Source organism: Mixophyes fleayi, chromosome 1 (assembly GCF_038048845.1).
Source record: "Mixophyes fleayi isolate aMixFle1 chromosome 1, aMixFle1.hap1, whole genome shotgun sequence".
NCBI classification, from domain to species: Eukaryota; Metazoa; Chordata; class Amphibia; order Anura; family Limnodynastidae; genus Mixophyes; species Mixophyes fleayi.
The window spans coordinates 317,401,167-317,427,094 of record NC_134402.1 but is presented as its reverse complement, the minus strand read 5'-3'; the positions used below and the strand labels follow the sequence as shown (position 1 = coordinate 317,427,094).

Sequence of the window (25,928 nt, the reverse complement as noted above, 5' to 3'; positions counted from 1 at the left end):
ACTCCACCCTTTCTGTGTAACAAGAGATGAGCTGTATGTAAAGGGAATTGTCTATAGAAACTATGTGATGAAGCTGTAGATTGTGTGAGTATTCTGACCCCATGCTGCAAGATTTGCTGAAAAAAGAAATCTTCTGAATTCTGGTCTTATACTTCTTATCTTGATAAGTGCCATATCAATGCAGACACCTCTGTATAAAATAAAGTTATTATATCCAACTTGTTAGTTAATTCTTCCCGTCTGTTTCTTGGCCAGACTGTTTCTTAGACTGTCAATAGCAATTATTTTGCTTTTGAAACCCTCCAAATATAGATGATCAACTTGGACATAAAGGAATAAGTACCACAATTAAATTTGCTTCCAAATAAACATGTTTATTCTGCATGGTGAAATAGAAGGAAGGAGCAGATACATATAAAATAAGGTCTTCAGAAGGTTGACTTAGTTACAATCAGTTACGCTGCTGAAGTTTCTCTAATATCTGTTTTTTGCTCAGCTCCACATTTAACTTTGACACTCGCAAAAGCTCTTTCAGCTCAGATTCACCATATGAAAGCTTGAGGGTAGTAAACTTTTTCCTCATTTCATCTACTTTACCTGTAATTAAAATAAAGTATGTTAAACAACTTGACCATGTCGTATAAGGATATCATAGCCATACTTGCCAACATTTACCCAGATAAAAAAAAACCCCACAAGACCACAACTCAATACAAACCATTCAATATTACTCATACCACTTTTGTATATATATATATATATATATATATATATATAAAAATATATTTTACAGAATACGTCAGACCACACAAACACTAAAGTGTGCTGGAGGGTGCAAGAGAAATCCCATTGAAAGTACAGGCCAAAGCCTTATCTCTATCACCTATAAATATCAAGTGGAGAAGGACTCTGTGGCCATCTACTAACCCGGGTGTGTCCCCATAAATGATCTCTACTTCACTTGAACCTTATTTAAATATCTTGTCCCACAAAGCAATCTTGTGTTTGGATGTAGGCGCAATATGAAGTGCATTCTAACCCGCATTCAGCAAGGAATATCCAGGTCCCAGCCTCTGGCACCTAAAGATGTAGAATCTTGCACCCTTGAGGAGAGGGGAGCTGAAGCCACCACACACAGTGCAGCAAAAATAGATCCATCACTGCTTGCACCCATTAAAATAAAGTAAAAGTAATAAATAAAGTTTAAGTATTTTTTTTTAATGAAAAAGTGTAACAATATTACCCTTGCATAGTTACTATGATATTAGATAGTGAACAACATTTACCAGATTTGACTGTATTATTGTCATAATCATTATTGTAATTTTGTAATTGAATGCATTTTAATGTGTCTCTCTGACTTCCTGTAATATTGTATATAATATATATCACTATGTTATATATTTCTTCTCCCTTTTCAGAATCCCTGATCACTTTTGCTTTTATGCACTGCCTCTTGGCAAACTCATTGGACAGCTCTGTCATAGACTTAGATCAATAGTTAGATCTATGGAGTGTCAGCAGACTGTTATGTTGTGGTTACACAGTCCCTTAATTACATTAAAGGGAATCCCTCCACAAATCATAAGCATGCTCTAGAAAACATGAGATAAGGCTCCACCCTGTTCTATATTACACTGATCAGGTGTTATTTTATGGAGCTCAGAACAGAATAAAGAAAACAAATAATCTAATATGACTCAATAGGGTATCCTAATTGATGTTTGATTAGGGCAGCATTTAGTGATGTATGTAAAGTTATTTTATTATCGTTTACATAGCATCTAAATATGCTGCACTTTACAGAAAATATTTAATAACTTGTATCAGTCCCTACCCATTGAAGCGTACAGTCTAAATTATAAATGCAGCCCTGCTCCATTACCAATCATGTACCCACTCTGGATTAGTAAATAGATCGGGCTCTATTACCCAGAATGTCCAATCTGTAAACCAACCTTCACAGTTCTGGTTGTTGAAGAGTGGGAAGTGCATCACATCTGGTGCCCCTTTGTCATCTCCTTCAAAAACATATACACTTTTTGATGGAATCTCCATTTCTTTATCGTCTATGTTTATTTTGGGGAAGGGAATTCCATTTTTCTTGCAGTATTCAGCTGTGGTTTTCAGTGTCTGTATGAATTTACAAATTATCATTTTATAGGATTTTATCACATTATATAAAACAGATGTATGGTTATGAATGTACTGGATAGTAGTTATTTTTGTTTGTAATCCATGTATTGCACATATTAACCTTTCCCCTATGTACTCTGCTAATTAGTCTTACTTGTTTATCTAATGTCTTTCGCCACATGATTTGTGCAGTGACTTAAAAAAGTTGCATTTGTACATTCAAACAAGCAAAATATTGTGAACCGCAATGAAATCTAACTTTTAAAATATGCATCTTAATATTCCATGCAGTTTTGGTCAATTACTTAGTGACTTTGGTAAAATAAAAAATGATTTGCACAAACGGAGTCTTATTGAACTGGTTTATTCATCTCTACAGGTCAGGTAGAAATAGTATCCATGACCACAACCTATATGTTTATTATTTTTATGAGACATGTTCCTATCTTTCTGAGTTATGAGTTGTTTTGACATAAAATTATAAAACATTTACCAGAAACGGATCTCCTTCACTGAAGTCAAAAGACAAAATGAGATCTACTTTGCGATTTGGAGGCAACATTAATGGGTAGGCAGAGTTTATTTCCAGTCCAGCATCAACTAAGCATATGCACTCCTGACTGTAGAGGTCATCTGGGACATTAGCTGAAAAAATATAAGAATATTAATATACATATATAATATATTTGGGTCAAATATATGTATATTAAAAAACACACTCACTTTTCCATTCATAGAGGAAGTTATTTGTTGTTCCCCATTTCCAATGGTTAAAAGATTTCAAAATGTGGTACATGACTTTCACCTTTTCACAAACAGCTACAAAAGGATCAGAGGAAATAAGAGAATGATTAGAAATTAAGGTTTAAATATATTTATTTAGGAATAGAGTATACTGTATGAGCTTAATAAAAGCATAATTTTGAAACTAAAATAAGCAACCAGAAATTAGATAACAAAAATGTCTTCCCACACAGGATAGAAAAATAGATATATCATTATTAGTCCAGTTCTAATCATTTATAATGTTGAACACTGCATTAGTGACAATTATTTTAACTGTGCCACACCTGAGAACTGTGCATGAAGGTGCCTGGTACCATTATTATTATTATTATTATTATTAATTTTTATTTATAGGGCGCCACTAGGTATCCGTAGCGCCGTACAGGGACAGACAGAAACACGATACAGGGTGAGACAGCACAGTACAGTTAACAGAAATCACAGTAACTCAGAAGCTCAATGAACAGCTAGATTAGAGGTGAGAGCCCCCAGCGGGGTAGAGACAGGGGCCGGAGGACCTCACGAAGGAGACAAGAAGCTGGAGAGCAGAGTTAAGGTGGTGGAGAACAGAAGGAGAGGAGGCCCTGCTCGGAGGAGCGTACAATCAGATTTACGTTGATAGCCGGATGCCATAGTGACAGTGAAGTTATCCCTCTTAGTTCTGGCAACTTTGTTCTTTTCCACTAAAGTTCCTCAAAATTGAAACAATCAGGACCGATCAGATCTTTATTAGGCATGATGGAAAAGCTGCTCAGCCGATATCTACAATTGCATATTATGCATTAATTATCTGACCACTCTGTTGTCCATTGTCAGACGCAGCCCCCACACATTCACTCAGTGTCGGGGACAGACGCCTTCTCTCCTGTCAGCTCCAGCATGTCCTGTTTCCCAGAAATGGGATGTATTGCTTTTTCTTGGTTCCGACGGACGCATGCGCAGGCCGGTTGTTATTCAGCCTGAACAGGAAAAACCTTTTTCGTGGAAGTGGATGCCTCCTCTGTTGGTATTGGTGTTATTCTCTCTGAAGAATCGGTCTCTGGGGATATCTGTCCCTGCGGATTCTTCTCTAAAAAGTTTGCTCCTGCTGACGGAGATAAAGAGTTACTGGCGATCAAACTGGCCTTGGATGGATGGCGTCATCTTCTGAAGGGGCTCTTGAATGCGCTCCATCTTGTTACCATCCTTACGGATCCCAAAAACCTTATTCATCTCAAAGACGACCGTTGTCTCAATCCTCGTAAGGCCAGGTGATCATCCTTTTTCTCCCGGTTTGATCTCAAGCTCACCTACCTATCTGCTGCCAAGAATCTCCGGGCATATGCTCCATCTTGTTCTTTTGATGACACTGACTTATCTCCTCCTCCTGTGTCTCCACCCATGTTTGAGCCTTCTTGCATTGTCGCTTTGACCAGAACCTCTTCCAGAACTCCTCCAGTTGGCTGCTCCTACCTTAACCCTTCTTTACGTATCAAGGAACTTCACTGGGTACATAATACTAAGTTTGCAGGACATGTTGGAGTAAGGAAGACCCTTGTGTTTCTTTTGAAGGCCTACCATGCGTGCCGATGCTCAAGAGTTTGTAACCTCCTGTGAAGTCAGTGCTCGGAATAAGACAGCTGAGACACATGTATTATTGTAGTAATTGCTGTATAGAAATTACAATGTAGATAATCTGCATATAGGCATATAAGCTGGAATCAGGATTGCAGACTAAAGTCAAGTGCACAGGTAACAACTAGGAGGTGATTAGCATCAAACCAGCGTTTGGTATACAGCTAGCGGATAAGCACTGCAGTGTTTAAGTTCAAAGCCAGGGTCTGGTACACAGCTAGTGAACAAATGTTGATCAGAGGTATAGCCAAGGTCGGTTCACAAGCAGCTAATAAACAGTGGTCAGAGGTATAGCCTAGGTCTGGTTCACAATCAGTGAATAAATGGTGGTCATAGGTATTGTAAATGTGAAGCACATGGGAATCACACAGTCAGGAATGAATTGCCAGGTATTTATAGCCACACGTATTCACCCAGTACCTATCAGACCATTTTCAAGGATGGGCATCCCAGCAAAGATCATTCCAATGATGCTCTGAGAAATCGCAAAGAAATCAAAAACTACATCCAAGCATCTACAGGCCTTTATCAACATGCAAAATGTTAAAGTACATGATTGTACCATTAATAAAATACTGAACAATTATGACTTCTATAGAAGGATTGTCAGGAGAAATTGGCAAAAAGAATTGCAGTAAGGCTTGGGTTTACAAAATTGCATCTTAATGAAACATAAGACTTCTGGAGCAAAGTCCACTGAACACACAACACGGCTTGATTCATTAAGGAACATAAAATCCAATACGTGCCTTTTAATGCATAAAATTGCTCTGCGCATTTTCAGAAATGGACTGTATGTTGGTGAATGAAAGTGCATGCAATTCATTTTTGAATGCAAAGGACACTTTTGACAGCCTACAATTTCAAGGGCGTACCAAGGTTGAGTGCACACACCTTTATAAAATATCTCGGAAACGTGATTATCAGCCATATCACTTGCACCAGATAAAGGACAGGTGCAAGTGCTGATTTATAGTCATGATGGTCAAGTATGGATTCCAGAACATGTGTTTGCAATCAAGTCCAACTGTAAGAATGCATTTTATGTACAGTAGCCATTAATAATATCCTGATATATGTATTTCATGTTAAAAAAAAGTTAAAGAAAATATTTTTTCAATGTATTTTTATTAATGATCATATTATTAACAGGTTACAATGTATTTAATAATTTGTTTTTTTATCTGTGTGTACTTATGGGAATTTAAAAATACATATGCATTGTGCATATACTGCAGTGTGCTGTGTCTGTCTGCATACAGCAAGTGGCATATAGGCAGAACGTACTTAGACCCCTATCCAACTAGAAACGCTTCTTGAGATCTTCTTGAACTTGAATATGCGTGTACCTGCGTGCAGTATTCGTACAATTTAAAAAAACACACTGCGTTCAATTTCAACCATGGAAGCCAGAACTTTCAGATAGCTGATCTCAACAGTATGATCAGAAGACACTCATAACTAATCTGAAGTGGCCAAATCTCTAATATATACACTATATGGACAAAAGTATTCGGACGCTTGACCATTACACCAACAGGGACTATAATGACATTGTATTCAAATACATATACTTTAATATGGAGTTGGTCCCCCTTTTGCAGTGATAATAGCTTCTGCTTTTCTTGGAAGGCTTTCCACAAGATGTTGCAGTGTTTCTGTGGGAACTTTTGCCCATTTATTCTGTAGAGCAATTATGAAGTCAGGCACTGATGTTGGACAAGATGGCCTGGCTCGCAATCTTCCTTTCAGTTCATCACAAAGGTGTGTTAAGTACGTTTTGTCGCTATCCAATAATGATTGTCGAATCTCGATTTGTGTTTTCAAAGCACAAAGTAATTTATTACTTATTACTTATTAGTAATTTATTACGTTACTTATCGCAGGCGCTCTGGATCCAGTGAACAGTCATTCAGGTCTGAAGGCTGTGGTCAAAGAAGACTGGTCACTAAGCCCAAAGCTCCTGCTTATATGCAGTCAGAAATACGGTAAAACAATGCAGATGATGTGGCTTGCTTCTTTTGGTCCAGGCTTCAGGAAGGTCCAGGGTACTGCAGGTCATAGGCCAGTTCAAACCAAAATATCCAAAGGCGGGGGTCATCTCTCCAGGGGATGTGCTCCGACTTTCCCGCCAAGACTCCAGTTTCAACTAGTCTATTAGCATTTTATAGTCAGTATCACTTTAAACATTTATTCCCTAAGATCACTAACTAGAGTATGCAATGTGCGATCTCTTCGGCGAATGAAACGGACAACTGCTGATCAATAGGAGATTAAAATGATACTAAACATGACATCGTTCCTGCAACCTGAACCTTGTGTTTCACTAAAATGCATATATCTTATCTTATTTAAACATAAATACTACTATATTTCGACATAAATAACTATGTGTTGCAACTACAATTAATGTGTACTATTTACAAGTGTGTGTGTTTGTGTAAATGTGAGTAAAAGTGTAAAACCTAGTTATTGCCACGTGTTGCGGCTGGATACGCCCTTCCACGCCGTAGCGTGCTCTAAGCATAATTTCAGACAAAGACAACCAAGTTTGCTCGATATTAATTGAAATTACTTTATCCAATTTGCTGACTTCGACAGGTGTTCGATGGGGTTAAGGTCAGGGCTCTGTGCGGGCCAGTCAAGTTCATCCACATTGAACTAATTAAACCATGGGGTAAATGTATTAACCTCTGGTTTCTTGAACTCCCGTGAGTTCGGCGTCTTCAGTGCTTAAATTTAAAGCGGTGCTGCCTTGCAAAGGGAAACTTCCGTTCTGGGATTCCTAGTGTTTTTGTATTGAACTCTGTGTTTGGCTGTTGAGACCATGTCAGTTAATCCACAACTACAAATGCTGCAGATGGACATTATTCAGCTCCATTACCAAATCATACAGGTATCTACCTTACTCCAAGAACTGCTTAAAACCCTTCCTGCTTCTGTGTTGAGCAATTTCAACACAAATACTGATTCTAGAGCAACAAGCTCCTCTAAAGAACGCATGTAGACCGCAGAAAATCCTCCCGGAACTTTTTCTTACATTAAAGCATCTATGGTAGTGCTGGTGGTCTCTACCATCAGGGATTCTAAACAGGCATGCTACCCACGTCCCCATCTGACCGAGGAGGAGCGATGGCACAGAAGGATTGGCAAACTATGCCTCTACTGCGCCAGTGGCGAACATTACAACCTCCTGTTGCTATATTACTACCTGATCTGTTCCCTGGGATGGAGCCTAATCCGCCAGTTCTGTCCGCCAGTCCTGTGGTACCAGTTTCGGCCACCTGTCCTGTGGTGTCAGCTCCAGTTTCCGTTTGTCCTGTGGTGCCAGTTCCAGTTGCCGCCTGTCCTGTGGTGCCAGCTCCTGCCTCCAGTTCTGAGGTACCAGCTCTTGCCTCCAGTTCCAAGGTGCCAGCTCCTGCCTCCAGTTCCGAGGTGTCAGCCTCTGTCTCTAGTTCTGAAATACCTACCACCACTCCCGAGACTTTGCTTGCTCCAGAAGGGGTGCTGCCCTTACAATCCGTTCCAGAAGGGGCGCTGCCCTTACAATCCATTCTAGAAGTGTCGCTGCCCTTACATTCCGTTCCAGAAGGGGTGCTGCCCTTACAATCCATTCCAGAGAAGGCCCTGTCCCTCCAGTCCGTTCCAGAGAGGGCCCTGCTCTTCCAGTCCGTTCCAGAGAGGGCGCTGTCCCTCCAGTACGTCCCAGAGAGGGCACTGCCCCTCCAGTTGGCTCCAGAGGGGGCGCTGCCCCTCCAGTCCACTCCAGAGACATTATTAACGGTCCAGCCCGAGTTGCCGGTCAGTGTGATCCAGCCCAAGTTGCTGGTCAGTGCGGTCCAGCCCGAGTTTCCATTTAAGGCAGTTCTCTCAGTGCTGCCCTGTCCAGGGCTCCTCTCAGTGCTGCTGTGTCCGGGGCTCCTCTCAGGGCTGCCGTGTCCGAGGCTCCTCTCAGGGCTGCCGTGTCCGAGGCTCCTCTCAGGGCTGCCGTGTCCGAGGCTCCTCTCAGGGCTGCCGTGTCCGAGGCTTCTCTCAGTGTTGTCTGCTCTGAGACTTCTCACCCTGCTGTCCAGTTTGAGTGCTGTGCCCAGTCTAGGCTTCTTGTCAGGTGTGCCCAACTTGCTGCCCAGCTGGGCACTCCTGCTCTGCGGTCCCGGTCAGGGACTCCTGATCTGCTGTCCCAGCCGGGGACTCTCCAGTGACTGTTGCACAAGTTGGGAACTCTCCAGAGTCTGCTATTGAGTCAGAGCGCCTAGAGTCTGCTATTAAGCCAGAATGCCCAGAGTCTGCTATTGAGCCAGAGCGCCCAAAAGCCTCTTCTGAGTCATCAGATCCTCCTCCAGTCTTCTTTGACGGAGCCATCAACCAGTTTATTACGATACTTCAACTTTCCATGAAACAGTTTCAAGAATGTCCGGATTATTTTGTTGACCAATTTAACCAAGTGGGTTCAATTATCATGTGTTTTAGAGGGGGAGCCACACACTTGGGCCTTCACATTACTAAATTCTGATGACCCCATTATCCATAATACCATGGACTTTGTTAATGCTGTTTGTCAGAAGTACTCTCCATCCACAGTCAAGTAATCTGATCATGGTTTTTCTGTTCCCATTCCAGCCTGTGTGTCAGGTCCTGCACTTGTCCATAAGACCTCTATGAATGTGTCTTCCATCAGGCAGTCTATGTCACCTATGGAGAAGGTTAACAAAAAGGAAAAAGCAGCTCTCCCTTACGCTCAAGTTCTTATAGTGTGATAACAATGACAGTGTCTCTTAGCAGGCCTCTTATCTGTTCCCCAGGTAGTGACAGACTCAGAGAACAGTCTCACAGGTGGATCTTCTGATTACCAGTTGCTGGTAATTAGGAGATCCACCTGTGAGGCTGTTCCCTGCTTCTGTGTCTACTCCACTATCCTTGGGGTAATCACTCTGCAGACCATCGCTACCTGCCTCCTGTGTAGCCAGAATACTACTCTACTGACTCGCGCTACCAGTATATTGGCTCCGCTGTTTCCCAGGGAAATTGTCTCCTATGCCCTCAGTTATCCCGATTCTTCTCATCCATGGTATCCTCAGTTATTGTCTTGCTTCTCATTACAGTTTTGCTTTTCACCTTCTAGGAGAACCATGACCTGCAGTCTGGGAGCTACGAAGTCCAAACTCCCTTGTGGGAGCCTCTGGCGAAAACCTCCCTCTCCGTTAGACTCTGCGCCTTCTAGGAGGTGGTACCAACGTATGCAGACTGTACGGGCACGCCTCCGACCCTACCGGTTGTGACAGGCTGGACAATAAGAAGGCTATGCATAAATAAATGCCTTCAAACAACAATGAACTGAAGTAGAGTTGAATGGGGGAGGCATCAAAGAAAAAAAATGTACTTCACTTTACTGGAAGGCGTGCACTTAGGGGAGGGAGTTTCAGTTGATCGGAACCTCTCTGCAGCCCATTAGGCAGTCATTTCTGCCATCCTGCTACATTCTTGTAGCAGCACGGCTGTAGTAAATTTCGGTGGTAGTCATTTAAACAACTACCTAAGTTCCGATGTACTTTCGAATAACTGCACAAGAACTATGCCTATAAGTCCTACAAAAATAAAATTAGGACCTGCTGAAAATGCCGGTTTTAAAGCGTTAATACCCGGATCCCACGCCATGTCTAATGCAATACAGGCGTGGGGTCCGAGTATTGCTGCTTTAAAACCGACATTTTCAGCAGGTCCTTATTAAATTACATCATTTTGCTGTGTAGGTGTTTCCCTTATTCAGATTTCACACTACACGATCATTTACAGTTCGGAAAAACGTCTTGTCACTTATATACTAAGTAGTAATTTTATTATTGTAGGTCTTACAGGCATCGTTCTTGTGCAGTTATTCAAAAGTAAGTCGGAATTCTCATCTCCGTTATCCCTTAACCCACCCGTAAATTTCTCCATACTGGAAATGAACTGCTGTGCTTGTGCACATCACACAATCACTGGGCAACCATGGATGCAAGCACTTCCAGCTAAACCGAAGTGAACAAATCTCTAATTGAAGCAAACATAAATTACAGCAGATATCAGTAAACATGGCAAAGCAATCCGTCTGCAGTCATAAACCTGTCACATTAACAAATACCAGCACACAAAGTGGAACTCATATTTTAGAGCAGTGTTTCCCAACTCCAGTCCTCAGGGACCCCTAACAGTGCACGTTTTCCATATCTCTTTGCTGGAGCACAGGTGTATTCATTACTGACACATTTTGAAAGATCCACAGGTGGTACTAATTATTTCACTTGTGATATGGACTTAGAGGAACAACTGTATGTAAATAAATATATAAACAAAAGGAGAGCAAAAGGTGCATAGTGAAATATAAAGACAGAAAAAGCATATAAAAAGAGATAGGATACAAGTAGAACCAAGGTAAATGGCAAAATTAAAAAAGGAATATAAATACTGTATATAAAGAAAGAAAACCTATTGAGACCAATTTGAGGTTGTGGGAAACCCCTAATACTATAAATAGACCTAGCACAATTGTGAGGATACCACCCTTAGCTGGGATTCAACTCACTCGGGTAGACCAGGATATATCCAAAATAAGACTTTATTACGACAGCACAACACCACAAGACGTTCACAAGTTACAGGGTAAATGGTAGCATGTATCCTCCAGCAGCCTCCTGCAGTCAGCACTCCAAAGTCATAATCTCTGTCCCTTTCAGGGTCTTATCCTCCCGCAATATTACCACTACCGATTAGCAAAACAGGGTGTCCCCCAGCCTGCGATACTGGCTCACACCTCCCCTGTCCAGGTAGGGTTTCCTTCAGCGGCACACCAATGCCTGGCCCAGAGTCCTTTTCACTGATGTCTTGTACACCAGGATACTCCACGCTCGAATCCCCCCCTTGGCATTCTCCTCGCCCTATATTATTTTCTGTGTACCCAGGAAGTAGGGTAAAATGTCTCAAACCTCCCCTTTACAGAAGGGGCCCCCCAGTCAACAATTTAGCTGCTAGACATACTGTCACTGTTACCTTGATTAGACAATAGAATGGCTTGACTCAATTAGCTGTTTTGGCTGGATACACTACACATGGGGTTACAATAGTACATCAAGGAATGACACTGCACGCTTACATGGAACAATAAGACTTTTGACACATTATATCAGCAGGGTTACACAATATAAGTCTGTGATACCTTTTGATACAATTACATTTATATTGATACATATTGATACATTTTCCCATGCTATTTCAACCAATATATTACTGTGGAGGCACATTGCATATGAGTAGAAGTTCTAACCTCATTACCTCTCAGGTTATCTGTTGACCTAGCTAATTAACATGGGCTGCCAGCTAGTTAACTCAGACATTGTTCTGATTACAAACCTCATCTCAGCTGCACCCCATACAATAGACATTTGAGACAAATGGTAATTACATTAGCTAGCACAAGCAAAATGACTGCTGTTGTTCTGATATTTTCACACAGTATGGCAATATTGTTTATATTTATACTACATACAATATCACAGGTAATAGTATGGGCAAAATGTATCTAATAACATGAAATAATAATACACATAATACACCAATGGTCTGGTGTATATACTTAGACTGGGCCAAGGATTAAAAAGTACAATAAACCGTGAGAAACGGGTGATGATTACATAGTTCTCAGTCCAGTAGCACCCCGTTTCCTCACAACAATGAACTAAGTTCATTGCGTATCAAAGCTGGGACCCTCCTGGCTGAAGAGAACAAGACTTGAAGCAGCAAGGGGGTGCCCCTGGCCAAGAAGAAATGAAGACTGCAATCAACAAGGGGGGCTTTTTGCCCAAGAAGAAGAGAAGACATCACAAGCAGGGACTTTTGGATACAAATCAATTTTGGACATTTCAAGCCGGACTTTGGGAATTGCAAATTTATTTTGGACTTTTTCAAGCCGGACTATTGGATACAAATTTATTTTGGACTTGGTTGACAGCCATTTTCGGATTAAAAGCTGCTGACAACAGATGAAAACATCAGTGGTGAGTATAAGGGCATTTATTAAAATAAAAATATGTGGTATAAATGAGGGTGTTTACTGTCTTTATTGTGAGTTTATTATTTTTATTAAATGTTGTGGTTTTAATGAGGGTGTGGTGGTTTATCTTTCTTTGGTGGAACTACAGGTCCCAGCCAGCCCTGGGTGTTAGGGCATGTTGGCACTTGTGGTTTCCAAGTGGCAACATGCCCTGGCTGCCTTGGGTATGCTGGTGCTTGTAGTTATACAAGTATCAGCATGTTCACACTGTTTATGGCACCCTGGCTGGCTGGGACTTGTAGTTCCACAAAACAAAATGATGTCTGTTATTTTTTTTTTTTTTACACTTTCATCACCGTTTATTACCCTACACCCACTGCCCAGGGGTGTAGGAAGAGCCCTAGTGCTATCAGCACTGGGCTGGGTGTCCCTAGAGGGGAAGCCCACTTGTTTTCTTAGGCAGACCCCACTCCTAGGGAATCCAGCCCAGCACTGAACAGCCTGGGGGTTGTTGTCATTATGGCAGGGGGACCCCTGCTGCGTGTCCCCCTGCTATAGTGCCACCAACCCCGGCTGGATTGCTTAGTGCTGATCCAGTGAAGATCGGGGGGACCCCACGCAAATTTTTTCGCTGGTTTTCACGGAACCAGCAGTAGTCTGGCAGCACTAGGGTTAATAGTGAATAGAGGGGGGACCCCACGTTTTTTTTTTTTTTTTTTTTAACTTTTATCTATTGTTTACAGTTTTGACAGTTGCCGGATTTCCGGCTGTACAGCAGAACAGTGATGTGTTTAGTAATCTCGCTGCTACAACACAGGAGAGTTAGCTTAACACGGGAGTGTTTTACATCGCAGCAAAGCACCAGAGATGACCAGCGATTTTGAAGATCAGGGTAAAAATCACAGCTTAATACATTTGAGAAATTTTGGACTAAAATCGCGGATTATCACCCGTGATTTGTCGCGATTTTAGCACACTGAACCAATCAAATCTTGATACATTTACCCCCACTATATATATATATATATATATATATATATATATATATATTTAGACAGAGAGAGAAAGAGGAATCTTAATAAATTATATGTATTGCATTCGGAAACCCCCGTTTAAAAATCCTGCGCTTGTCCCTGATTGCTAGTAAGTTGTTTAACATTACGCTACTGAATCATGGGGTATGCTAACTTTTATCTCACATGCCACCTTTAGGTTGGCTTATTTTTTGTTGAATAATGGCAAAATATCGGTATGCGTTGTTTGTCACATGAAGTTATGTTTATCAAATTTTAGGATGTTGTGAGGACCATATGTGGCTGATATGTAAAAACACAGATTTGAAAAACAGTGCAATTTTTTTTTTCACATGGCTGTATATAGAATTTTCAATGAAAATATGTTCCATATAAAAACATGCACTGTTACTTGCATGTCCTAAAAACAGCAAGATGCCTAAATAAAAATGGACAGAAGAAATATTATTTATTTCCATTTCTGATGTATTCCTTTAATTTTCCTGTTTTACACAGTGTATAGGTTAGAGCATATAGTCTATAGTCCCCCTCTTTTTTTCAGGTGTTTCTGTATGTTACCGCCACATCCTTTTGTAGTACTCCCTCTTCTATATCGTGTCACTCTCTAAAAGTAATCCTTTTATCTTGTTTTAATCTTTGTTTATTTTACACTAGAGTGGTTGCCTTGACAACTGGTTGCAACTGTCGGCTCTCTGATGACATTGGTACTGGTCCGGAAAACTTGGCTCTTCTCATTTCAGAACACCTGGGTGCGTTTGTTTCTATTTAGGTGAGTGAAGAGTTTTCTCCATCTTTGCTTTGTGAAAATTGAAACATTGAATCCCTTTCACCACCTGCTTCTATTTGATTGCTGTTACTGCAGGCACACCCTGTTAGCTTGCTGCATGGGAACAGACACTTCCAAAGCATATAAGTTAAATCAAATTTTAGACTTTCATTTTGTCACACATATGTCCTCCATCTTTAAACTAGGCAGATTGTCAGCTACATATCTCCCTTTGTTGCAATATATATATATATATATATATATATATATATATATATATATATACTTTATTGTGACCCTAATGCTAAAGTAAAAGAGACCAGCTCCCTAGACACTGGCAACTGTCTGGCATCGGTCACATTGCATAAAAGAAATAGACAGGTTTAAATAGTTGTTTACACTCCTCCCACAACACTAACACAATGGACACATGACATTCCCACCTTGCCTAAAAGGGAGTTCTTTGCAGGTGTTCTGTTTGAGTACACCCTTTCAGCCTGCTGGTAGCTGTGGAAAAGATGCATTTTAAACCACTTAAAAATATTCAAGTTAAATCAGACTATTTACTATTATTTTGTCACATATATGTCCTCCACCTGGTGCACTACTGTACAAATGTGAAACTCTGTTTGCAGCCTTGCTCTGCAGATTGCCAGCTAAATTCCTAACTCCTCTCGTGGGATCCCATGGCAAACCAATCCCTTTGTCACTATATATTAGAGCTGTTCACTGATCCCTGTGTTCTGGTTCTGGTTTTGGATCTGGATTAACTTCGTGTTTTGGTTTTGGGTTTGGCAAAACCGCCCTTGCGTGTTTTGGTTTTGGATCCCAATTTTTTTTCTAAAATACCTATTTTTTTGCTAAAAATCACATATTTTTGCTTTTTTTCCCCCCAATGATTTAAACACGGCAGTTCCTAGCACATCTAGGAAACATTGCCACACAGCAATGTCAGTAAAGAAAAGTGGTGCAATTAGCAATGGAGCAATGGAGCAATAGAGCTCTCCTCTTTGTGTGTTACTTATATAACACAGTACAATGTGACTGCAGATTTAGAAGACCAAGCCTTCCAGACCTATTATTTCTATTTCTGCAATGACAATTAACAATGGAGCAATGGAGCTCTCCTGAATGTCAGTGGAGACTTTGAAGAACACTGCTACCCCTCCTCTTTCTTATCTACCTATGACGCTGCCCAACTGCACTAGAGACTGCCAAGAACTGTGCTACCCCTTCTGTGTCCTCTGTGAAATGGCGCTGGATCGCCGTGGAGGGCGGTACTTATAGAATCCAAAACTTGCGAGATCTGAGATCCGACGACATAACGATGATGTTTTGCATCGTTTTCAATTCCAAAGGCGCGCAAAAGTATCTGCTAAGGTTGGGTGTGTTCAGTAGGTTCTCTGAGCATCTCTACTATATATATATATATATATATATATATTTATATATATATATATATATATATATATATATATATATATATATATAAAATATATAAATGCTTAGTGGCGTCTGTCTGTCTGTGTGTTTGTGGAAAAAAAAAACCAAGTTGCAGCGCCACCTACTGGGCGGAGTTATACACTGACCTACTAAATTCTTAGTGTGTGTGGGAAAAAAAATTCAAAGAGGGCTGAAATTTGGTAGGGCTCAAACTCATTTTCGTGAGGTAATTTTACCTCATGAACACACATGTGTAGAGGCGTGCGTTAGTGTGTGTGTGTGGAAAAAACTATTTTCTCAGAAAGGGCTCATCCAATTGACCTGAAATTTGGTATACTGACATTTGACAAAAAAATTAGAATAGTCAAGTCAGTTAACTTCCATCATCCCCCCTTCCCCCCCGTGGGAGGGGTAGTAAAGGCTAAATTTACGAGTTGAGGGGTCAAACTCATTTTCGTGAGGTAATTTTACCTCATGAACACACATTAAAAAGGCCGCTTGCGTCGGGCAGTATCGCTCTTTCCCTGAGGAGGCCTGGGCTAGGCCCAAATGCATGACAAGAACCTTTTTAAGACCTTAAGTAGCTTGATTTGACTAGAATGCATGAGTATCATGCACGGGTTAACTTGTGTATATATATATATATATATATATATATATATATATATAGCATATATATAACAAAAATATTAGTTATCCATTGCGTTGCATACCTGTTATGTTGAACATTCTCGGTGCTGCACCAAAAGTTGGGGCAAGTGGGTCTGTTTCCATGGTACCTAGATAATTTGAACAATAATATCAGTATCAGTCTCATATGCAGCATAATATACCAGGAGAACCGCACATTTACTGGCCTGTAAAAGGGGATTTTACAGGACAGTAAATGTGAGGTTTAAATGTATAATATTATCAAAATGAGGTTTTGAAATATGCTGTATTAAAACAATTAATTACAACATAGTTCACTGTAAAATATAAAATATAAATTTGATTCTAGTTTATGTCATTTGTTTAGTCTCCAAATGTCACTGTTGCAATAGCCATCAGTAGAAATCATATGACCAACATCAAGATTCCTCCACACACAGCAGTAGGAAGACAAATGCAGTGTTTTGCAACTATGCTGCGTACTGGAGAATTCTCTACAACATATGACTATTAATTCAAAAGAGCGATACAAACCATTTATGTAAAAAAAAATTAATTGAAAAAAGATGCATTCAAAAATATATGCTTGAAACAAATACAAAAAAATGACTTGCCCTCTAAGTCGGCAGCGATCTCATGATAGAACTTCTCTATCTCTTCATCCGTCATCTCAGTCAGATCACGAGAGAGAAGGGTCATCAATTTTTGACATCCACTGCATGAGCAATATTCTAAATCTAAAAGTACATAGAGCTCAGTTTGGTATTGAAGAAAACACTGAAACAATCAAGTAGCATTCTCAGAAAATTGTTTTCAAGAAGTGGAGATGCTTATTTGCATATTGCCTCTATGGAGTTAGTTCAATCTCTTTTATCTATGTTTTTGTTTTGTTTTTAATTCTGATAGTGCACGACTGGGAGTAAAAGCAGTCCAATCATGCAAAGCCCATTAGCCCATCTTTGTGTATGCATTTTAATTAAAAACATGTTTTGGTCAGCCTAATGATGTCATGAGGGGATCTATCATTCACTGGGTAGCTCACAATTGCTTCTAGTTTTTGGCACAACACTGACCCAGTAAGTAATGGGGGCCAAGTGCAGCGGCTTCCATATGCAACTATTCTAATAAAAGTAAGACTGAGAGACTAATTGAGCCTGAGAAATTTGCAATGGTTTGGGAACCCATTCCAGCCCAATAATACTCCCTGGCCCACTAACACCCTTTTATGAAATGCCAGAATTTTTAGGTCGCTTCCCTAATGAGAGTAAAAGTGTGTGTAGGCATCTGTAGGTGGGATTCTGTTTAGCCTGTGTTAATCTGAATTCCTGTCTAGACTGTGCTCTAGAGATAAAGTGACTTATTTATGTTTTAAAGAATATAAAGCATTTAATTGATTTTGCAAATAGAGATTTTTGACTTTTGGCTAATGGGTATGTAAATAAATCCATCACTTTGGACACATATTTTGTTTTATATGCTAACATGTGCTTACTTCAATACAGGTGTAATAAATATAAGATATCAAGAATAAAATGTATTATTTCTGACCTTTGCAACTGGAATTTATAATTATGCTTTCAGAAAGCAAGGCTAAACTTATTTTAACAAAATACTCTCCTCTACACTCTCTACTCCTATGTATCCTCAAACATCTATCAACTAATATAAGGAAGCAGCCAGGCTTATAAAGTGCTGGTGAGGTCAAAATCGCCTGTGTTTAAAGTAGTTAAAAAACATCCAATCAGAAACATGATCATTTCCCCTGAAACTGGCGCTGGTTTTGCGGTTTGAAAACCACCACACATCGCACAAACCCTCCAAACAACTGGATAATACATTTCATAACCGACAAAAAAGAAAACAAAGCTTGATACATTTCCCCCTAATAGTTAAGAGCCTGAGAAATCTCTGGTGTTCATCTTTAAATCTGTTTATTTTGCAATAACAATTTAAATTTCACCAACGTCCACTGATAATGTAACAGATTATGTACAATTACAGACCTGGGTGTAGACATTCTGCTGCATGAAATGTAACAGGGTTCTCTTTCCTGAGTGCTGAGGATTCAAAACCTAAAAAACATGAGGTCAGTAAAGGCTAGTTTTAATAAAGAATTTGAAAGGTAAAGGCAGAGATGAGCAGATTTACTCTAAGTTTTGTAATTTGGGGTATTTATCTCCATTGGGGGGCCTCTTATCTTGGTGCTTATTGAGTAACTTAATGCACAGAAACAAGATGAGAGCTGTGATAGCAAGATATGGAGCCAAGCTTGGGTAAAGGGAATGTTTACATTCAGAAATTCAAGACGCAGCCAGACGCGCACACAGTGGAGATTTCAAGTTGCACAGATATCTCCCCCTCCTACCCATCCTGACACTTTGTGGTTTGTTTTGGTAATTTACAAGAAAGTAATGGTGTCACAGTACATCTCTACATGAGAGAAATGCCACGTCCACTTCTCTATACATTCAAAAAGTGTGGAGGCTGCTGTATGGAGTAAAATGGCAAAACTGAGCTGCGGTGCACACCAGGCCACAGCAGCCCTCCTATAGGCAGTACAAGATCTGCTCTTCATATGAAAAGAGCTTTAGCTTGCAATAGTTCATGGAGCATTAAATCATTCCCTACTCAGCTAGTAAATCTCTGGAATCCCTTAATGAGGATACAAGTATTAAAAGTTATAGAGTTAGTAACCTTGCCACAAGCCACTCATAACCCTTTCCTACTGCCTCAAAAACTTGGATTTTTGCCGACGACCCAGGTTGAGGCTGAGTGTGAAAGGGTTCAGGTCTAATTAGACATGGGTCTTGTGAAGGATTATGCTGGGGTCCGACCCGAGCAGCCTCCAATGTGGTCTCACAAAAAAATGAATGGAAAATGTCTACTTACCCGTAGACAAGCAGTATTTTCTCCCCTCTGATGTCCAGCAGCTCTCAGTATATATATATATATATATATATATATATATATATATACACACACACATATATACACATATATATATACATATATATACACACATATATATGTACATATATATATATATATATATATATATATATATATATATATATATTAAATCTAGTGCAGTAGACTTTCAAAAGCATGGGGTTCCCATCAGATACTGCACAAGCATTAGGCAAGCTAGGTAGCCATTTGGAGGGTAAACATTTTGTGGGTGCTTAAAACACTGAGTGTCTGATTCATCTAGAAACGTAAGTTAATTTTTGTGCCGTATCTTGCGTAAAGTTACTCTGCGCATGTGCCAAAATGAGACTAACACCAGTCGTATGGCATTCATGGTAGCACGTCAATGACCCTTCCAACTGCCTACGATTTGAAGACAATATACAGTTAGGGAGTGCCAAGGTCGAGCATGTGCACATTTGTCTGATTCAAGCTCTGGATATCTCTTAGGTACGTATGTTTTCACCGTATCACTTGCAAAAGCTACAGGGTAGGTATAAGTGCCGAATGATAGTGATGACTGACACATATGCGGGCAATAACATGTATTTGTATGTATTTTCTGTACAGTAAGCGTTAGGAACATAATTGGTACCACTTCCTTTACCACTCCAGTCCAGCATGTAAAAAATGAAAAAATATTATTTTACTTATATATTTATTAATAATTACATATATTTTTATTAATAGTTTTAATTTCTTTTATAACATTTCTTTTGCATGCATTTTGATTTATATTGCACTCATGTATGTGTGCATCCTGCAGTCTATTCTATCTGTCTGCATACGGCAAGTAAAGTATAGCCAGAACGTATTTATACCCATATTCAAATGGAAACTGTCTTGAAATCTGCTTGTCCTTGAATAGGGCGGACGTGCATGCAAGTTACATGCAATTTTTTTAAACACAAGTTGGTTCACATTGCGTTCCTAGATGAATCATGTCCCAAATGAGTAATATCATCAATATTTATGTCTCCTGCTGCATCCCCACACTGAGCGCCAGCTGTCCGGGAATTTAAATTAAATATTTCCCCTTCGTTGGCTGACATTGTGGAAGAGTGGGGTGTTCCCTTGTCCAGATCCCCACAGTTCCATAGAAATTCATCACTGCTTCTGCAACATCGTTATCAGCAGAGGAAAGGGATGGCTAGAGTAATCCTACTTATTTTGCGGCAGCAATTTATTTTCACCACCAACATTACCCATTGATAATATAATAGATTATACACCTTTACATACCTGATTGATTTGACCTGGTTCCTGAAGAAAAATAATCATATTATTAATATTATTTCAAACTAAAACATATAAAGTCAGTAAATGCTAGTTTGAATAAGGAATATGAAATGTAAAGACAGAGATGAGCAGAATTATTTTAAGTTTTGTGATTTGGGGTACTTACCTACATTTGGGGGTCTCTGTCAAATTAAATTCTGCCACATCAAAATTTCTACAAGTCTCAGAGATTTGCAGTTAGCAAACTAGCTTGCAAATACAGTGTGGAAAAACTAGAAAATTCATCTCATGAACTCACATTTAAATTACTGCTTCTCCTCTGCACTATTTACCATTTGTGTACACTAGTGACAATGAAACGTGTTTTTTTTTTGTTGCTTATTTAATAATCCAATGCACAGGAACAAGATGAGAGCTGAGGTGACAAGAAACTGATACAAAATTAAAAGTCCACATATTGATAAAGCATTGTTCATTTATTGGAATAGAGTCAGCCATCAATACAGATAGCACGACTCCAGAATGGCAGAAGTATGAGAAAGATATACAATGTGTTCATGTGCCATATAAGGAACAAGCAATTCACTGACCAATATTAACACAGTACAAGGAGAGTTTGTAGTTCTAAAAACAGATGTCCCTCTCTTAGGGGCTTACATTTTCTTAATTGAAAAGTTTCTCAGCAAAATTTTCATAACTTTTCTGTAAAATATTCATCTTGTTCCACATTTGTCCACAAAATTTTCCATGCTTCACAAGCAGATTTTATCTTTACCTTGCACAGTTCTATTTCAATCACACCACACAGCAGAATGAATTGACAGTCACAGTTTCAGTTCTTTTGATAGACTATTTGTAAATTTGTCCTACATCGAATTTTATACGATATTAATAGAATAGCAAGAGTAACGCGAGACTCAAAGATTGTATCACTGGAATTTTCACAACTTTGTAAAATGGATTGTTCTGTGGCAAAACTCGTTTTGTGTCAAATTTCACCAGAGCTTTGTTCATCTCTATTGCCTACATTTTCAACGGGTAAACTGGTACAATTAAGGTCATACCAAGACCCACTCTATCCTTGCCCAAAACACACCCATTTTTGGCAATGCATAGCCAACTACTCACTTCCCTTTCGGATTGTAAATCTGAACTATCCCACACAAATCACAACAAAATTATCTAGGTTTTGACAGTGTACTCTGAGTTTTGACAGTTGAAGTAGTATTTCTCACCTTTTATAGGAGAGCCAGGGAATATTTTTCGAAACATAGCTGTAAAACAAGTCCTCTTATTGTTAACAAACAATTCATTTTTTAAAAACAGACCATTTTAACAATATTCATGTATTTAACATAAAATTAACCAGCACCATAAAATAAACCAAACATCAGACTATATTTAAATTTAAAGTCTATCAGTGTATTTCAGAAAATTTAAGTTTAAGTCACTCATGCTATATGCTGTGGTTATTGACTGTTTAAATAATGAATGAGCAATCAGCTAGATGCCAGACTTAGGTTGCATGGACATAGGCAGTCAACCTGCTTTACCCCTTCACCTGTGCTGCATTCTATTGTACATAATTGAATAGAGCAAAACGCAGCTTTGATGGTGCTTTGCAAAATTTATCGTTACAAAAGAGATGTAATCTGTATGAGGACTGCAAGACCTTTTTATATGGTTGTTTGGGGCAACACAGGGATAATGCAGAATAGGGCATATATACAACTTATTCTAGTGTTTTCAGTCTATGCTCTGTCCTGTATTTTCCCTTCATTCCTCAAACAGATGTATGAAATGTTCTTGCATACGTCAGTGGTCCTCATAAAATGCACTGTCTGAGTTTTATACTGCTAGTTTTAGCGCTTGGGGAACGTAATTGTGCGATATGGGCTGACCACCCGGGTGCATGCTTCTTAAGGTCTTGTGCACAGCTTTTGTAAGCGTTTGCATGAAGTGACTTCTCTGTGGACGAAATGCTTGAAATATGCTTTAAATCCCGAAAACAATTACGCCTTCCTGTTCGTAAAAGGCTAAGTCACTATGCATACATGCAGAAGTTTTATAGGGCGTATTACAATTTAACATTTTAATTTTATAAGTATTATTTTTGCCTTCTAAATATGTTGTCTACACCAAGAATATATTTTTTTGTGTCTTTGAGCTCATTCACATGGATGGATTTTGCATAGCGATTTCTAGGAAATTTCTTCAAAGCAGCAATTCCATATACAAGATTTCTTTTTTTATTTAAATAGTAAGTTAAATACCGTTTAAACATGCATCTGAATTTGGTAGCTGAGCTTTTGTATTAACAGATGTCCAGTATGGCTGCAGGTGGGAGTTAGAAGTGGGATCTTATAGTACACAGAGCAGACAGAGCTCATAGGGGTGTTCCAAAGCCACTCTGCTCTGTACATCATGGTGACTGTGGTTGATATGGTAATCAATGACACTGTTCAGAATACCTACATTCTGTGCTAAATACCTACATTCTTATTATAGACTGCCACAGTAATTTATATTTTTAGTGGGATTGCTTCTTTAAGCCTTTAGTAAGATGTTAGCTGGATTTTATTGAAACAATTACTAGAGGTTTGAAGTGTTTTTTAAGCCGTTTTGTGTGTAAACCCTGCTCATGTTAATACCTGTTTATATGAATAGCTTGTTTATGTTAATATTAATATGTATTGGCTGCAGAATTGGTGGCAGTGATGCATGCTTCTCACGGTCCTAATTTAGAATGGAATAAGAAATGTGATGTAAAGAGGAAGAGGGGGAGTAAAAACAATTGATAGGTAAGTGGACTTGAGGATGGCAGGAAAAGAGGGAGTAAAGGTAAAAAGACTGAGAATAAAATTGAAAGCAAAAAATACCATGAGCTTCAATGCTAAGGCAAGAGAGGAAGTAACTGATCTTATAAGGGATTAAGTACAGTCTGGAACAAGAGGAAATGGCTAGTCTGCAAGTGAGTAAGTGTGAAGGCCAGTCGTAATGCATATATTACAACTTTGGAAACTGTTTAGTCTCAATCCTCCAGTGGCTGAGCCACCCATTATGATGCCCTCCGCAATGGCTGGCATGTTCAAATTCAATGGGACTAATATGCTTATCAGCGACTGTGCAGTGCAATGGAGGACATCTTTTCTGTACCGTGTCCCATATGAATTTCAAGCAGACTTAGCCCATGATTATCGTTGATTATCTGTAATGTGATGCCCGGTGAGCAGTACTTTTGCTTTGCAAACAAATGCTTGTAACATTCCTAGAACAAATTCTATGGTGATGTGTCATCAGTGAATGTTGCAAAAACAATTCTATATCTGTACCCAACAGGAGGGTGAGACATTGCAACCGTTCCCTCTGGTCCTGCCAGGGATCATAGCAAAATTGAAACAGAGGGATACTCAGGGGCTGGGTGAAGATGATTTTGTTTCAATATTGATTTGTTCCTGCTCAAGAGGAAGGAATAAAAAGGCTGCAAGAGACTGTGCTGAGTCTACAGAGAGAGGTTGATGCATTGAAGAGATGGACTGAAATCTGGGGGAATAAATAATATTTGTTTGGTGGATACTGGCTCTCAAGTTACCACTAAGTTCCAACATTAATATTTAAAGCATTTATGGTCTCCTGGGCATCAACGTACTAAAAGCTCGACGGACTATTATTCAAAAGACATGACCGTCAATACTGGAAGGAGTACAAATTTTTGCATTCAGCATCAAATACTGAGAGACCTGGACTGTTGAATGGCAAAAGTGCTGATCTTCCTGAAGTGAATAACCTGTATTCCTGCTTGACAGGAGTTGTCATCCTCCTGAATGGGATGACAATACCAGTGGAACACTACTGTCAACCCCTGGGAAGGTGAGGACACAGATTGTGGGTGAGGAGAGACGAAGTCAGTTGTGGGTGTGCCTGATTAACCTTATTAAAGAGGCAATTTTTACTTTCCAAGAACATCATACTTGCAGAAGTCTTCTGGGTAGATATTACTGCTATTTTGCCTGTGAGGTGAGGATCCACGGAATTTGAATCTGTCAACTGCTAACCTTCCTCAACTCCAACACTGATGACGTAGATGATGGTTACTTCAGGGAGAAGCTTGCTCTAGTACTGCACTGTATAAATCTTAATAACTGTTTTAACCTCAAACCAAGAAGCTTTTGAGGCAAATACTGGATGCCCAGGCGATTAAAGAGAGCTGGATTCCTTTGGTCATGCCTAGTATGCTGTTTCAGATGACTGGCTGTGGCTCTGTATGGAATACCACAGTGTAAACACCTATCCATTTCCCCCGAATGGAAGAGTCACTAAATGCACTTGGCCAAGCCAAATTATTCTCTACCTTTGATTTAGCAAGCAGATACTGGTAAGTACCAGGGGCGAAGCAGGACAGAGAAAAGACTATTTATTCCTCCAATGGAGTTGAGTTTAATCATGTGCCTTTTGTTCCGTCTAATGCCCCAGGGACATTTCATAGCCAAATGGAGAAGTGAGATGATCAAAACTTTGAAACTATTCTGATCTATCTAGGCAACATAATCATCTTCTCCAAATGACTACCTGGCTCAGTATGGACTTCAAATAAAGCCCAATAACTGTTATCTGCGGAACAAGGAAATCTTAGATCTGGCACTTATAGTCAATGCATCAAATGTGGTCCCAGTCCTGACACGAGTCAAGTGGTGCAGAGATGGGCAACTCCTAAAACTGCGACAGAGCTTTGTATATTTTAGGGATTGGAAATGTACTATCGCAGGACTAAGCAAAGATAGCCACACTTCTACACCAACTGCTGTGGCGTCACCTAGTCTCACCCAAGAGGGTGGGTGCAGCTCAAAGACTAGAAGGATGTTGATTAAATTTGCAACATGCAACAGTGAGTCTTAAAATCCTGTTATGCTGCAGGGGGTGCAAATGTGTAGTCAGATTTAGAGTTGGCAAAGAAGCACATCGTACCTCCACTCTAAATTGCAGTGTAAAAATAAAGCTACCAGTATTTGTGTTCTACTTGCGAAAGTATTTTCCGTGTGTATTTTCCTTGTATATTAAAACAATTGCATTTCTACTCCTTGCATCACAACATGGTTTCTCCAGGGATGGCTTGAAATAGATACAGGGGTCTAGGGAGAATGTTCATCTTAAAGGCATTGACATAAATAAATCATTAAGTTATTCTTTATATTTGGAAAAAAGGTGATAACAATTAGCTTGATATAGCTAATGATAATTTTCAATAATGTAAACAAAGCGGTAAGTG

At 39.5% G+C, this 25,928-nt stretch overlaps 1 protein-coding gene across 1 annotated transcript in view; it reads right to left on the bottom strand.

The window, feature by feature from the left end:
* Positions 1 to 353: 353 nt before the first annotated feature.
* LOC142158595 (cytosolic phospholipase A2 gamma-like) overlaps positions 354 to 25,928 on the bottom strand; it is an 82,001-nt gene continuing 56,426 nt past the window's right edge. The window contains exons 11-19 of the mRNA XM_075212703.1: positions 21,898 to 21,936; positions 20,666 to 20,686; positions 18,460 to 18,528; positions 17,071 to 17,193; positions 16,519 to 16,584; positions 2,860 to 2,955; positions 2,630 to 2,781; positions 1,959 to 2,133; positions 354 to 597 (exon numbers count right to left, since the gene is read on the bottom strand). Of these exons, the coding sequence (XP_075068804.1) occupies positions 452 to 597; positions 1,959 to 2,133; positions 2,630 to 2,781; positions 2,860 to 2,955; positions 16,519 to 16,584; positions 17,071 to 17,193; positions 18,460 to 18,528; positions 20,666 to 20,686; positions 21,898 to 21,936 (887 nt within the window). The 3' untranslated portion in view covers positions 354 to 451. The remainder of the gene's footprint in view (positions 598 to 1,958; positions 2,134 to 2,629; positions 2,782 to 2,859; positions 2,956 to 16,518; positions 16,585 to 17,070; positions 17,194 to 18,459; positions 18,529 to 20,665; positions 20,687 to 21,897; positions 21,937 to 25,928) is intronic.